Source organism: Lacerta agilis, chromosome 6 (genome assembly GCF_009819535.1).
Source record: "Lacerta agilis isolate rLacAgi1 chromosome 6, rLacAgi1.pri, whole genome shotgun sequence".
Taxonomy (NCBI): domain Eukaryota; kingdom Metazoa; phylum Chordata; class Lepidosauria; order Squamata; family Lacertidae; genus Lacerta; species Lacerta agilis.
This window is the reverse complement of record NC_046317.1, coordinates 81,993,278-82,008,616: the sequence shown is the minus strand read 5'-3', so window position 1 is coordinate 82,008,616 and position 15,339 is coordinate 81,993,278. Positions and strand designations below refer to the sequence as shown.

General features: G+C 40.2%; 1 protein-coding gene across 3 annotated transcripts in view; it reads left to right on the top strand.

Annotated features, from left to right (window-relative positions):
* The window catches only part of LOC117049036 (serine/threonine-protein phosphatase 4 regulatory subunit 1-like), a 36,999-nt gene that overhangs the window by 19,546 nt on the left and 2,114 nt on the right, over positions 1 to 15,339 (top strand). For all 3 annotated transcript variants that reach the window (XM_033153620.1, XM_033153619.1, XM_033153618.1), the window contains 10 exons: positions 1,255 to 1,413; positions 2,935 to 3,089; positions 4,129 to 4,565; positions 5,843 to 6,060; positions 8,148 to 8,237; positions 8,878 to 9,063; positions 9,519 to 9,680; positions 11,302 to 11,402; positions 12,756 to 12,876; positions 13,017 to 13,151. In XM_033153620.1, coding sequence (XP_033009511.1) covers positions 1,255 to 1,413; positions 2,935 to 3,089; positions 4,129 to 4,565; positions 5,843 to 6,060; positions 8,148 to 8,237; positions 8,878 to 9,063; positions 9,519 to 9,680; positions 11,302 to 11,402; positions 12,756 to 12,876; positions 13,017 to 13,151 — 1,764 coding nt within the window. The remainder of the gene's footprint in view (positions 1 to 1,254; positions 1,414 to 2,934; positions 3,090 to 4,128; positions 4,566 to 5,842; positions 6,061 to 8,147; positions 8,238 to 8,877; positions 9,064 to 9,518; positions 9,681 to 11,301; positions 11,403 to 12,755; positions 12,877 to 13,016; positions 13,152 to 15,339) is intronic.

Genomic DNA, 15,339 nt, shown 5'->3' with positions numbered 1-15,339 from the left:
AAGTATCTAAATACTAAAAATACAATAGATAATCAATAAAACCCACAATAAAAAACAGGGGGGAGACTTCTAACTGCACAGACAATATAATAAAACAATGTGCAGTCTGGGTGAATAAAAGCTTCTTTATCTAGCACTAAAAACACCATAGAGAAGTTGTCAGGCTATCCTCTCTGTGGAGGCTTTTCTGTAGCCCACATGCCACTCGTAAAAAGCCTGTCTTTCTCAGCTACATCTCTTCACTTGGTGAGGGCACCTGGACAGGACCTCTAAAGAATATATTTAGGGTCAGGTAGGCAAATGTGGGAAGAAGTGATTTTCAGGGAACCTAGTGTTTTTAATACATTTAAATACATTTAACACAGAACTGGTTTAAGCCAAACCTCTAAGGAAAAGAGAGAGAATCCAGAAGTGCATGCTTTCTTTTTTGATGAAGTGTGTCTGATGCACTGTCTCTGGACACCCTTGAAATCAAACCTTGGAGCAACTCCATCAAATGCACCAAGGCGCACACAGAATGCGGCTTATGAATATATGATACTGGGTGGGTGTTGGGTGGCTGAAGAATACATCAATGTTACTTAAAAACAACAATCCATGGCATGCTCATAGCAGCACTGCAACAAGAAGATCGTTTTGATCCCATGCTAGCAGCTTTCTTTCTTTCTTTCTCTCTCCTCCCCCCTGAGACTTGTAAAACTAACGTCTCAGAAATTCATCCATGTGTCAGATTTCTCCCTCAAGCTAAAACTGTTGTGCTTGATCTTTAGCTAGCCATGGTGGTTGCTATTGATAACTTCAATTTGCAAGGATAATCCTTCAGCATTAGCATTCCTTCTTAAGCCTTGTTGAAAGGACATTAATATTTGTAAAGGTATCTGACCCTGCTGTCAGCTTCTCTTCATGGATTGAAATAAATCAGATTGACAGTCTCAGGCAGCTTAGCTTTCTTCTGTGACGTAAGTATCTGTTTATGTGCAACTGCACGTAGTATTTGTAGCCAGAATTACCAAATTACCAAAATAAACCTGAATGCTTTAATTTATTTGTTAACAAGTCACTTGATACCATTTGCTGCTGTTCGCTAGAAACTGCTAGCCAAATGATGTTTTCAAAAGGGAAACCCTTACTTGAAACCTCAAATAATTATTTAGAAGTAAATGTCTTCACAGTAGATGTGTTGAGGGCTGCAGTGCAATTCAGTAAAATTGCTATTTTAGAACTATTTGATCTGATATGTCTTTATTTTGGTAGATTCCAAAGTTTTTTGAGCTCTGCTCTGATAGTGTTTGGGGTATGCGAAAAGCTTGTGCTGAATGCTTTATGGCTGTCTCCTACACCATTTCACCTGAAGTTCGGAGAAGCAAGCTGTCTCCCCTCTTTATTAGTCTCATCAGTGACCCTTGCAGATGGGTAAGTAGAGAGTGGATTAGTCCATCTTAAATTGCAGTTGTACTTTTCTGTCTTTTGATAAATGACCATGACTAGCTCAAGTGACAATTATTGAATGGTTTATTTGAGTTGCTCCTCTCAGCTAATTAATTGCAAGTCATTAAAGCTCTGTTTCTGTTAGCTGATGCATGATGGAAGCTTTTTAAGCAAGCAAATAGTAGTTCAGCTGTCAAAAGCAGACTTTAATCAACTCTTCATGATTGCATATTGATCAGCTTTCTTCTTTTGCTTCCATACAGAGATGACTTGTGACAGCCCTTTTAATTTAGAGTTTATTCTGTTGTAAATGTTCATGGTCCCGATGGACCGTCTTACTTTTTCAAAACACATCTCTTCAGTGAAGCCTTTGGCATAAGTCCTTAGTTCCCATATACTATTATAACTAAGCCTAAGCACACGTAGCAGAAATAAACAAATATTTCCTTGTCCTTTCTCTGTCTCCTATGTGCTGAATTTTAGATGGTTGACTGTTTGGAGCATGTGAATAATAATACAAATCTGGTCTGTTCCTTTGATTTCCCAAGGAGATTGATAGTTCTTGAATTTCCTGTATTAAGCCCCTCTGCCTTCATTCTGCAATCTAAATGGCAAAACATAAAAGTAATTCTGTTATGCTAAGGGTCAAAGGAAATTATGTTTGTATATTTTTTTGTTAAATCCGTACTTGTAATAATATCGTATGGTTTGCTCAAAAGTTGTTTTTATTCTTTAACATTAGGTTTTTAAGCACTACTAGTTGCCTCAAAGCATTATCTTATTTGTTAACAAGTAGCAATATGTCTCATATTGATTTTTTCCCCCTTTTGTTTTTTGTTTTGAACCAAAGTGTAGTAGTGTGTTTGATTTTTCTGCCGGTGTAACCTCCTTAACTTGAGATGAATGTAATGTCATTCTTGAAGTGTTGGCTATGAATTCTAGCACCCTGTTTAGTGAGGAAACTTCAGTCTCAGTGATCTCTTTCTGGACTGGCTCATTGACATGTACATAAATACCATGTGTGGTTTCTGTTGCTGAGTGTTCATAGCCCAGGCATCTGGGGCTGCATGTGCATTTTCTCCTGCTAGACTGGAGAGCTGTACATGAAGTGCCTAATAGCTGGTCAGTTGCTAGCTTTGAAAGCACAACAGACCACCTGCTTGGAGGAGAATGTGGACTTAATCCAGGCACCAATAACCTGTTTTGTTTCAGAAATGGATTCCCCTCCCTTCAATAAGTAACCCAAACAATGTGCAGCTACATTCTCATGATATTTTTTGATGCGTTACATCTAGCTGTTTGATGTTTGACATTGGTCCAGATCCTTGAAACAGTTAAAACTTGCCTCATTCTAGCAGTGAAATTATACTATTATCCTTGCCCTGGTGCTTTTCATTTAGTTGATTGGGATACTTTGGAATCATATTGGAACAGCAAAGTGTACACTTGTCTCCAGAAGTATAGTTATCAAGCCAATTGTGTCTTCTTACTTTTCCAATACTGTAGGTTCGTCAAGCTGCTTTCCAGTCCCTCGGGCCGTTTATTTCTACTTTTGCAAACCCTTCCAGTGCTGGTCTTTACATTCGGGAGGATGGGACACTTAGCATCCGGCCTTCCAGTCCATGCCCAACAGGCAACAATACAAATGACGTGCCATCCAGGTACAGTGATTTGGCTTAGTTTAGTTTATCGCTTGGTTCACATGTCATATTAAATCATGGTCTTCCTCCATCCCACTGCCGCTAGGAAACAAGCCAAGATCTGACTTGCTGTGACACCTGAACCCAGGTTCGTGGTCCCCCTCCTGCCCCCAATAAACCATATGCAGTAAGTCAAGAACAAATCTTGGTTACTGTCTGTGGCTCCCTTGGAGTGAAGCAAACCACGAGCCTGGGTTCAGATGTCGTAACAAGCCAGTAAGTTTGTGAGTTCACATTAAATTATAGTTTGCAGATTATATTAAACCAGACTTTTAAAAACAAACTGGCCCAACGGTGATTTGAACCTTGAACTCTATTCTTTGGTCCAAGACAATAATTGGTACACATATACACACCCATACCCTAAGTAGTAGGGTGTCTTTTACTTGTTTTTCAAATCAACTACAGTGGTACCTCTGGTTACGAACAGGATCTGTTCCGGAGCCCCATTTGTAACCCGTGACATGCGTAACCTGAAGCGCCGCGCTTGCGCATGTGCATGACGTGATTTGGGGCGTCTGCGCATGCACGTGATGTCATTTGACACGCCTGTGCATGCGCGAACCACCAAACCAGGAAGTAGTGTGTTTCGTTATTTTCGGGTTTGGCGTGTTCGTAACCCGTGTTGTACGCATCCTGAAGCATTTGTAACAAGAGGTACAACTGTAGTCTGTAGTTTCAATGCAATTCATATTTTTAAGTTCTTAAAATAAAGTGAGAGAGGGCTTCTGTCAGCTATGCAGATAAACTTCAAAATACACTGAAAAGTGTCCTTGTGATAAAAGCTGGTAGTTTCAGATGTCATATTTGCACACCTCAGTATCAGCTAAGGACGTCTTAGGAGGTCTGAAGTTAACTTCAGTTGATTTAATGAAGCATCTTTTAAAGCAAGATTTTAGAGAAAAGTTGCAATTATTGCAGTTAAAGTATTACCTAAGATACTATGTTTAAGTGAAATTTGTTTTTTCAATTTTTAAAAAAATGCTGCTTCTTTTTTCAGTCCAGAGGAGCAAGTGGGGGGGAAATTGGAATCACTGACAGACGGGCCTTCTGCTAGATGTGAGAATTCAAATTCAGGTGCAACAGAAGAAAGTTCAGCTACACAAGTAACCATTGGAGTAGATCAGACTATATTGACTCAGAGTGATAATGCTGATCCTTATGTGACCAAGGATATTAAGGAATGTCAAATCAACAGTTATCAGGAAGTGAACTCAAGGGTCCAATCAGCAGAGGATGTGTTCAATACCTTCTTATATTGGCGTCCTCCTCTTCCTGACATAAGTCAGGATCTAGAACTGCTTCAGTGCAAAACTGAGATACATGAAGAGAGCTGTCCGGCGTCGGAAGTTCTTTGTAATAATTGTGTTGCCAGCAGTGAAATAAAAAAAGTTCTGCAGAGTTTGCAGGAACACATGGATGACCCAGATGTTCAAGGTAAGATCTTACACTCTTGTGTTCTTAGACCCTTCTTCATAAGATTTTGCTCTGGGAAACATGTTGCTCACAATTGTTTTATTATATTCTGTTTTAGGATTGCATGCATTTCCCTTTAACCACAATAAATTCCAGCTACATCTCTCTATAGTTAACAAATGGGAAGTGCCGTCTGTCTCCAGCAGCATGTGATGAAAACTTCTTGCTGTTCTAAAAAGCATTTACTGCTTGAGTTGTCATAGACGGAAGGAGGGCAGTTGTGTTGGCATTTGAGTGCTGCCACAGTACAGCCTTCACTGAGGTCCTCAGCTGCTTCCTTTCTGTTTAGAATTGCATTCAAAAGTAGACTGCAGCCCTGGAAGAAAAAAAGAAAAAAGAGCCATTATGGTTTTGAAGGTTGACCTCAAGATTCCCAATATCAGCTCTGAATTCAACTAGTTAATGGTTTCTAGTGTAGTTTGTCTACAGATGCTAGATCAGGTGTCTGGTTGTTTGAACTTTAAATAAAAGCAGGATTTAAACACAGTCCTGTTTACTCAGAAGTCTTCAGTAGGGTTTACTCCTCAGTAAGCATACATAGGATTGCTGCCTTTCTCCTAGCTGATCACAAAGCCAAAACTAAGCCTGTCTTGTGTAGTAGTAGCTGTTGGTAAAACCAAGATGCATGGTATATATGATAACACAATAGGATCTAATAAATGAGGCATAAGAAATGAGAGCAGAGGGCAAAGCAGCCCAAAGTAGAAATGTGTTTATTAGGAGCAGTAAAGAGGTTTTAGTTATTGTACTAAAAATAGAAATAGTGGGGTTAGCTTGGGATCCAAAAAATCCTGGGCCAGTTCTACGTCTGTGAACTTTAAATTTCTGTATTGTCATCTTTGTGATGTTTTATGTATCTCACAGCAGAATCCCATATGCTTACTGAGAAGTAATCTTTTTGAATTCATGTAAATGCTTACAGGATTGCAGCTGAAAACCTCCTATACTTAATCTGTAAATAAATTATAATCTTTCAAAAATGCATCTGAATCTAGAGTTTCCGTATAGGCACAGAGGCATTGATAGGCAAATTTGTGAAGAATAGATCTTATTCCTTTCAAGAACTACTGTGTAATAAGTTAATATTAAAAGTTTTGCAGTTCTCAATCTCTTTCATTGTTCAATTTTCAAAGCTTTGTTCTGCTCCTTTTGAGAGGGGTTTTCTGACATAGGTTTTTAGGACTTGTAAAAGGAGATGCATGAAAAGAAACTTAATGGGACTTGTTGCATTTGATCAGCTCAGGTTCAAGTACTGTCTGCTGCACTTAGAGCTGCTCACCTTGATTCTGTCGGTTGCTATGAGATCAAGCAGAATGAAGAAGTCAATGGGAACTACCCAGAAGATACACCAGGTTTGGTCCTTGATCCCAATTCAGTGAATGACAGCACCTTATCATCATTGCCAAGCCAGGATGAGGCAATTAACCCATCCAGTCCAACTGTGATTAAAAATATGGTAAGTTTTGGTCATGGCAGGAAAAAATAAGTGTGTTTTTCGGGGGGGTTAATGGCTTGTCAGTCATTTTGTACTACTAAAGATTTCTACTTACTTATTTTGACTTGTAGCCTTCCACCTTGAAAATGCAGGGCACTGGGCCTAAACTTAAAATAGCAGCCAAATGTAACTAGCAGAGCGCACTAAATCATGCCTATGTATTTATCTAAACACAACTGAGTATGAGTACTGGCTTTATCCCAGCCCTGAAAACCAGTCCAAATACCAAGGCCTTGCAATGCTTCAAATAAATGCTTAGACTGGCAGATCCCCAGGAGAAAGGAGTCTGAGAATTATAGATTGGCCACTGAGAATGGCACCTTCAGTAGGATGTAGGAAATGTTGAAAGTACTATCATCATGGTAGATGGGGTAGAAGAACGAATGAACCTTTGAATTTTCTGCAATATGTACCAGAGCAAATTAAGCATACATTCTCAGAACCCGGCTCCATATATAGGAATAGAACCAGTGTAAAACTACCTCCAACCCAGAGCTGGTCCAGGGAGATACCATGATCAGTGCTATCAAAAGATGCTGGGATATTTGGTCCCTTTGCTAATAAAGGCTATCCTTCTGGCCGATCAAGTAGCCAAGCCAGACCTGGATCCAGATTGAAATGGACCCAGATGTTGCTGGATTGCAACTCCCATAATCCATAGCCTTTGACCACACTAGCTGGGGATGATGGGAGTTGTGAGTGTAGCAACATCTGGAGGACCACGTCCCCATCTGTGGCAATCATTTCCCTCCAAGTGTGCCTAGAGCTGAGCCACCACTACCCTCTCAAACACTTTGCTTAGGAAGGATATGTTTGCAACCAGGTAATAGTGGTTGTATATCTCTGTGACAAAGGTGGGTTTTTAAAAGGAGAGTTGCATTGCCCCTCTCATAAGGTTTCAGGCAACACCCCTCATGCAATTGTGCATTCTTCATACCCTGGAAAGCTGGTCATGTCCCCTGGCTACCTCAAATTAGCCATGGCTGACAAGGATTGAGAGGACACACAGTCAAATCACTGCAAGCACCTTGTCCACATCCTCAGGCCTCAGAAGCTGAAAATTATCCCCCCAAAAGTCTAGGTGGTGCATTGGACACTTCATCAGGACTGATCACAACAGTGGCATCTAAGACTTTGCAGAGGTAAGTAATTTTATCCTCATGGTGCTTGTTGCTGCAGGCTTTTGGGAATTGTAATAACCCATTCACCAGGTTAGAGTTTAATAAACTCCACACCACTCAGAGTCATGGCAGTGGGGGCAGTAAAGTAGACATTCACTGCCACCGAATAGGTATGATTATGTGCTATAACACATGCTCAGTCATCTTATTTTTATTTAAACATCAAATTTTTATCCCACCCTTCCTCCCAGAGTGCCAAACACATTTGTAATAAAATTAAAAGTAGAATAAACACATTTAAAAACATCTAAAAGAATGAAATACAATAAAACATGTAGCCAGTTATGTGTTTGAATAGGCCAGCGAAAACAGAAACAAGTGGCAAGTTCTTTGCAGAGTTCCATGTCATTTGTGCTCTAGCCGTGATCCAGCCTGCTCCATTGTCCACAACTCCTCATAATAACATGGGTTATTGATACGATTGAAAGAGATCACATCAATGGCCCATTGCATCTTGCCTTAGTGGAACTGCCAGCTCCGTCAGAAAATCCCCCAGAGCATTCATGAATTCATGGATTGCATAAGTCTCCAGTGAGGAACTGCTGCTGAGACCAGACCTCACCAGGAAATGGTTTCATCTGTCCCTATCTCCAGATCAACCCCCTCACACCTTGAGGCAAAAACTCACTGGGCTAGTAACAAACCAAGACAACCCCATGGGTGTCATGGAACCTTTGAAGTCTCATATGAATATAGCACCTTTTCTCTATGCTTACATCTTTGTATAGTTTGATTACATTTTTTAGCACTGCAGCATGGATTCAGTTTTTACATAGATGTTCACTGTTTGTGTTGTACTGAATTTTAATGCGGTGCCCCAGATACTGTTTTGTTCTTTCCATAAATGCATATTATGCACTTTTATAGGACTCAGAAGAGCAACACAGTGGGGACAACAAAGCTTTAGAGGCAGAAAAGAATGATCCACTTCATGAAGAAGATAAATCAAAATTACAGGTTGTTTCAACTATTTCTTAATGATGTGCTATAGGGAAGTTATTCTCCCATAAGTTAAACATTTTAGACCAATGTCTAGAAGCCAGCCTTAGTATTTTGGTTCTTACAGAATCTGAAGTATAAGCTTTTTTGTGAACTGCAATGAATATAGATTTAAAGGCTGATCAGACCTTCTTTTCTCAGCCTGGTTATGACCGTGGATCGTTCTTGGACATGCACCCATGTCCTGCTTTCTTCCTGCTCTGTCTCATTCACCAGCTTCAGAAAGTAACATTTGACCAGGCCCTAAATCAGGTTTATTATGGGTATAATTTGCATAGTTAAAATATACAAGCAAATTCTCTATATAATTTAATAATGCACACAAATTGCTATTTTCAGTTGTAATTTGTAATTCATAACCGTCTAAACTTCATGTGTATGAGCTATTTCCCATGATAGAGCTGACAAAGTTTGGCCTGCTGTGTATTCTGTAACTGCTGCTGTTCTGCACTTGCTTGTTTCTACTGTGCAGTTGCCATCTGGAGCGGGGAGATGGAATGCTATACTTGGACAGATGTCTTTCAGTGCTGATATGTTCTTTCTCTGGTTTAATTTATTATTATCATCAATAATTTAATTCTTCTTCTTTTGTCTCCAGGATATCATACCTCAGCCTTTATTGGACCAGTACTTATCTATGACGGACCCTGCTCGAGCACAGACTGTTGATACTGAAATTGCAAAACACTGTGCGTACAGCCTTCCTGGTGTGGCCTTAACACTTGGTAGGCAGAACTGGCATTGTTTGAAAGACACATACGAGACCTTGGCATCAGATGTACAGGTAAAGCACATGGCAGTCAAGTATCACTTAACGCCACATGTTTTACAGGTGTATGTGTCAGATTTGTAAGGAGCATGAGATATTTAGTGCACATTTGTCTGTGCTAGTTTGCCTAACAGAGCCCCAAAAGTTCCCATCAGCTGCGAGGACAGGGAGAAGGAGAAGCTTCATACAACTTAAACCTTTCAAATTCCATAAAGTGCTTGCTTTCCTCACTGGCCCATAATAAGATTACAGTTCATTTTAACTAATCCAGCTTCAGGCTGTCAGGATAGCAGGTTGAAGAGAGCATCTTGCCTTGCCAATATCGAGAGGTGCGCATATGCACAATGCAGTCAAAGAACAAAGTTCATTTTATGCTTAAAAATAATGTCCCATTTACTTTCCATTTTAAATTTGCTATATTTGCTCAGCAGAGTTCAGTCTTGTTTTCCATTTTTGTTAACTGTTTACAGTGGAAGGTGCGTCGGACACTTGCTTTCTCTATTCATGAACTGGCTGTTATTTTGGGAGATCAGTTAACAGCAGCGGATCTAGTGCCTATTTTCAACGGCTTCTTAAAAGATCTGGATGAAGTGCGAATTGGAATCCTTAAACATCTTTATGACTTCCTTAAGGTAGATGGAGCTAAGTCATTCATGTTTGCTCTGTTTCAGCTATATTTTTCTTAGAGGCATGCCCTGGTTTAGAGAGGAACATGGAAAAGCTAAAAAAGAGAAAAAAATGTTTCATTTCTGAAGATTAACTTCATGCTAACTCCTCACTCTCTAACTGCACCTTCAAAATCTGCTCCAGAGGATTGGGGGATCTTCCAGAGCTGATTTAGGGAGTGCATAAGAGCTGCTGGAGGAAGGAGAGGAAAGTGAAGTCCTGTTCCTTGAGCAGAAATTTGCTATCACAGCATTGGATGGCAACCCATTGTGTTGGTGTGCAATCCATATCTGCATTGTTATGTATTGCGTCATATGGTTGAAGAAGTGTCAAAAATGGATGTACCAATTGAATAGAGAGCTCAGATGTTAAATTTTTAAAGGGAAAAAATTGATGACTAATTCATAAACGTTTTCACCATCACAACCACCTGAAAATAAATTTCCCAATTTGCACTTTCATAGTGGGTATAATGGATGATTGACCATTGTTAATCGTACTTGGAGAAGTCCCACTGATATCACTGTGTGACTGAAGGCTCCCTAAGTCTGTGTACTAGCCCAAACCTCTGTAATATCTAACTGCAAATGCTATATATGTCCAATGCAAAGGTGACCCTGGTGTGTAGATAGTGTGCATACATAGGCCTTGCTTTTAAGTACTGTGCTGCACTGATACAGGTGAATGGCTTTGACAGCCACTGTACAGGGACTGTAATGTTTAAATTGGTCTTAAAATCATTAACACATTGCATAAAGAAGTTGAAGTTACGTGAAACAATAATTACTGGTCAGCATTATCAGGATCTGCTTCCTAATTGTAATATCTGCAAATGTTTTGACTACTTGAACCTTTGAAATTAACGACGAATGAAATGGGATACTTTATATTAGCCCTGTGCTTCCATTGTCAGAAACAAATTACTACTGAGATTTATTTCTTTGTTATATTATTGTCCTTCTGTTAGGGTAGTGTACATACCTCAGGGCACTGGGCGCGGTTTTCTCTCTCCCCATTTTATCCTAAGAGCCCTGTTTAGTAGCTTAGGTTGAGGTCTGGTTCTGACGTAATTGGAAGCCATGGTTTCCTACTGCATGAGCAGCCCTTGTTGGTCTTGGGTTTGTGGGCTTCCTTCTCTTTCTTCTTTCATGTACCAGAGGAGGAGATTGGAAGCTTATGCTTCATATTTCAAGGAAGCCACAGTTCTTCATTACATCACAGCTTAGGGAACTGTGGCTTGTTCCCTAAGCTGTGATGTAATGAAGAACTGTGGCTTCCTTGAAATAGGAAGGAAGCCCACAAACCCAAGACCAACAAGGGCTGCTCATGCACTAGGAAACCATGGCTTCCAATTACGTCAGTTAGCTTCATGGCAGGTTAGCTTCATGGCAGAGCAGGGTCTAAAGTCCAGTCCTGATCCAGCACTAAACTCTACAGCAGACTAGCATTTAACCTGAATAAGGAAAAGTTGTTGTTAGGAAAGAAATGTTTAATGCTTCAGAATTGTGCTAGATTAATATTTAATATGATCTACTAGGTTCAGTTGTGAGGTATTAATTCATTTTGGGTTTTGTTTTGCGGGGGTAGTTGCTTCACGCTGACAAAAGACGTGAGTACCTTTACCAGCTACAAGAATTTGTGGTTACGGATAACAGCAGGAATTGGCGGTTTCGTTATGAGCTTGCAGAGTAAGTGAAACTAGTTTCAGCTTTGTATGTATTTGCTATTTAGTGGTTTCCATTTGGCTTTGAATTACAGCAAGCGCCACTTAAAAGCAGGACTATAAATCTATGCAGCAGATCATTCTGTGTAATAACACTGACATCTAGTGTAGAACCTTGTAATTTCAGTACAAGGTTCTCAGTTCTAAGTGACAAGTAACATATCCGTTGATGTTTCTTATTGTGGTTGTAATATCGGCTGTGTGGATTCCAAAATATAAAGTGTATAATAAGACAGTAGTCATAGTTTGTACTTTGCTTTCAAAATTTGCTGATGTTCTAAACGCTGCTGCACGTTTGCTGATAGGAGTGAGACCCTGCCAGCATATAACACCTCTTCTCAGAGATCTGCACTGGTTTCCGATTTATTACTGGGCCAAGTTCAAGTCGTTATTGTTGCTATATAAAGCCCTTAATAGCTTACTTACAGGATCCTATTACCCCATATGTGCTCACTTGACAGCTTCAATTTGTGGAACTGGCACCATTACAGATACCACACAGCACTCGTTGTATACTTGTAAGAAATTGTTCTTTCGGTGTGGCGCAACCGACACTTTCACAACAGGCAGGTGCCTTCACTGTATGCTTTTTGATGCCTGCTTGAAGCATTTTTGTTTAGGCAAGCATATCCAGACATGTGCTGATCTCTCTTTAGTTTACAACTGGTTTTAATTGTTTTTAAAATAACTTGGTTTTTTACTGCTTTTATTTTAGGGTTTTTGTGTATAAACGTCTTAGATGTTTTGTAAGCAGGGTATAAAATATGTATTATTATTATTATTATTATTATTATTATTATTATTATTATTATTATTATTATTATTATTATTATTATATTACCATGCATTGTTAGTCATCCGAAACCCCCTCTTGAGCAAGAAGATAGCATGGCCATCCTAGTGGTGCAGCAATAAAACTGATAGCACATTTGCAAAGCTAAGCAGGGTCTGGTATGATTTTGGATGGAATTGAGATTCCTGCATTGCAGGGGTTGGACCAGCTGACCCCCCCCAGGGTCCCTTTACAACTGTTTTTCAACCTTTTTTGGGCAAAGGCACACTTATTTCATGAAAAAAATCACGAGGCACACCACCATTAGAAAATGTTAAAAAAATTAACTCTGTGCCTATATTGACTATATATAAAGTAATTCTCTTGAATTTTTCAATTTTTCCCACGGCACACCAGGCAACATTTCGCGGCACACTAGTGTGCCGCGGAACAGTGGTTGAAAAACACTGCTTTACAATTCTATAATTCTATGATCCTTTGACCAATAAGAGAGTGTTGTAAATTATTATTTCTCTTTTATTTTAGGCAACTCATTTTGATACTGGAGCTCTATAACCCCAATGACGTCTATGACTATTTGCGGCATATTGCACTAACACTCTGTTCAGATAAAGTTTCTGAAGTCAGGTGGATCTCCTTCAAGCTGGTAGGCTTTTGAACTTTCCCTGTGTCTACATTTGCTGTACATGTTATATTATTTAGCCATTTGTTGCACCAGCATTGTTGCACCTTTACTTGTTACTTTTCATGACCTGATTCTTTCCTTTTGTCATCCCCCCCCCCCAGGTTGTGGCAATATTACAGAAATTTTATGCAAACAGTGCAAACTCTCTGGGTTTAAATTTCATTAATGAGTTGATTGTGAGGTTCCGCCATTGTTCCAAGTGGGTTGGAAGACAAGCATTTGCCTTCATCTGCCAGGTGGGATTTTCTTTCTTTCTTTCTTTCTTTCTTTCTTTCTTTCTTTCTTTCTTTCTTTCTTTCTTTCATGGCTAGGGTGTGAATAAAGAACAGAATTGCCTTCACACAGTTATACTGCTGAAGCTAAGCAGGGCATGGAAGCTAACTGGATGGAAGACTACCTGGAAAACTGTATGCATGCTACTCTGAGTTGTGTGAAGTAAGAAAATGATAGGAGTTACGACATGAACATCTACAGGAGGAACATGTATAACGTTGAATTAATGTAAAGGAATCTGCTGTCTTTTAAATTTCTGCCTGTTTGAATAGATACTAAGACACTGTTTGCTTCTTATGATAAAGGATTTAGTTTGAATGGTTCCTGTTCAGAGGGGGCACCACTCATGACTGAGAGAACAAGTAGGAACACAATTAAAACCAGCCAAAGAGTTCTCAAATCCATTGGCAACAAGTCCTATCAAGACTCTCAGTGGAGGTTCTGCCATCCCACTTAACTACTACACGTTGTCCCCCCCCCTTTTTCCACTTTTCTCACCTGTTTTGATACAATTTACTTAGGTGTTCTGATGTAACACGGCCTATATTGCTGCTTAAAACTGTACCACAAGGGAAACTGAGGTGCCTCCTTGGAAAGAAATGTTGAGAATACTTCTTATTAATAAACACTTTGCATTCAAGTACCCCTTAGGGTGTTCCAAGTGCCTTGAAAACGTTATCTTCTTGTAATCATAAGATCGGACCAAATGCCCATGCAGTCTAGCACATTATTTTCACAGTGACCAACCAGATCCCTAGGGGAAGACCAAAAGACCCCTAGCAATTGGTGTTTGGAGACCTGTCACCTCCACTACAGGAAGTAGGACACAGTCGTGCTGGCAAGTATCCATTGCTAGCTTCATCCTCTATGAATTTGTCTGGCCACATTTTAAGGCCATCCAAGTTGGTAGCCATTGCTACAACTTGGAGTAACAAATTCTATCATATAACTATGCACTGTGTGAAGAAGCACTTCTTTAGTCTGTCCTGAATCTTTCAACACAGTTTCAATTGGATAACACTGGGTTCTAGGACTTATATGAGAAGGAGAACTTTTCTGTGCCCACTTACTTTGCCCCATGCGGTATTTTGTACATCTCTAGTGAGCCCTTTTTTCTAAACTAAAAAGCTGCAAATATTGCAATCGTTGCTTGTGATGGAGTTGCTCCATCTCCTTGAATCATCTTGGATACCATTTTCTGAACCTTTTCCAACCTGTCAGATCTGCTGGTGGTTGCTCACGAGTGACCAAGCATGAGTCCCAACTGTCTTTTAAACAGTTTATTGGTGCAGACTATTTACAGTGCAGAGAACAAGAAAACATGACCGTCTCAGTCACTTGCAGAATCCGGGAGTGTCTGTTTCCCGGCTGTGACCCCAACATAGGAATTTAGGCATACTGAGGTGCCTCCTCCCCTTGTCTCCCTTTGACCCCTCTGTGCAACTGGGGCGACAGAAGTGGCGCGCTCCCCTCAGAGCAAAACTCATGAGGCGTGCTGGGGCTCTCAGTAACATCCTCGAGCCCCTACCTCATCGGGCTGCCTGCCACTTGCTCCTCCCCGCTGGAGGAGGTACCGCTTTTCCCGCTTGACAAGGTGTCGCTACTGAGGAGGTGTCAGGGCTGTCTGTACATCAATGACACCTCCTGCCCTGCTAATGGCAGTTCCCTGACACAACCCTACAGCGGCTTTTATTTTTTTGAGGTGTGCTGATAAGAACTGTTTGCAGTATTGGCAGTTTTATTTTCAGTCCCTTTCCTAGTGATCACTTTTTCACAAATGCAGCACACTGAGTTGCCATTTCCCCCCCCCCCAAGCTCTCCACCATGATGCCAAGGTCTTCTTCCTAGCCAGTCACTGCCAGTTTAGACTTCATTGATGCTTATGTGAAATTAGGCATTTTTGCCCCAGTGTAAGGTTTATGTTTGTTTACACTGAATTACATTTTCCACTTTACTACTCCGTCCAGTTTGGAGAGATCCTTTTGGACCTCCTCGAAATCCCTGTTTGTTCTTAATCCTGTAAGGCATTATTATTATCTCCTTTCTGCAGATGGAAGCTGAAAGAATTTGTGGCTTTCCTAAGCTACTTAGTGCACAGCAGATGCCACCTCTTGATTATTGCTTTTATTGAAAATGATGCTTGCTGTTTTA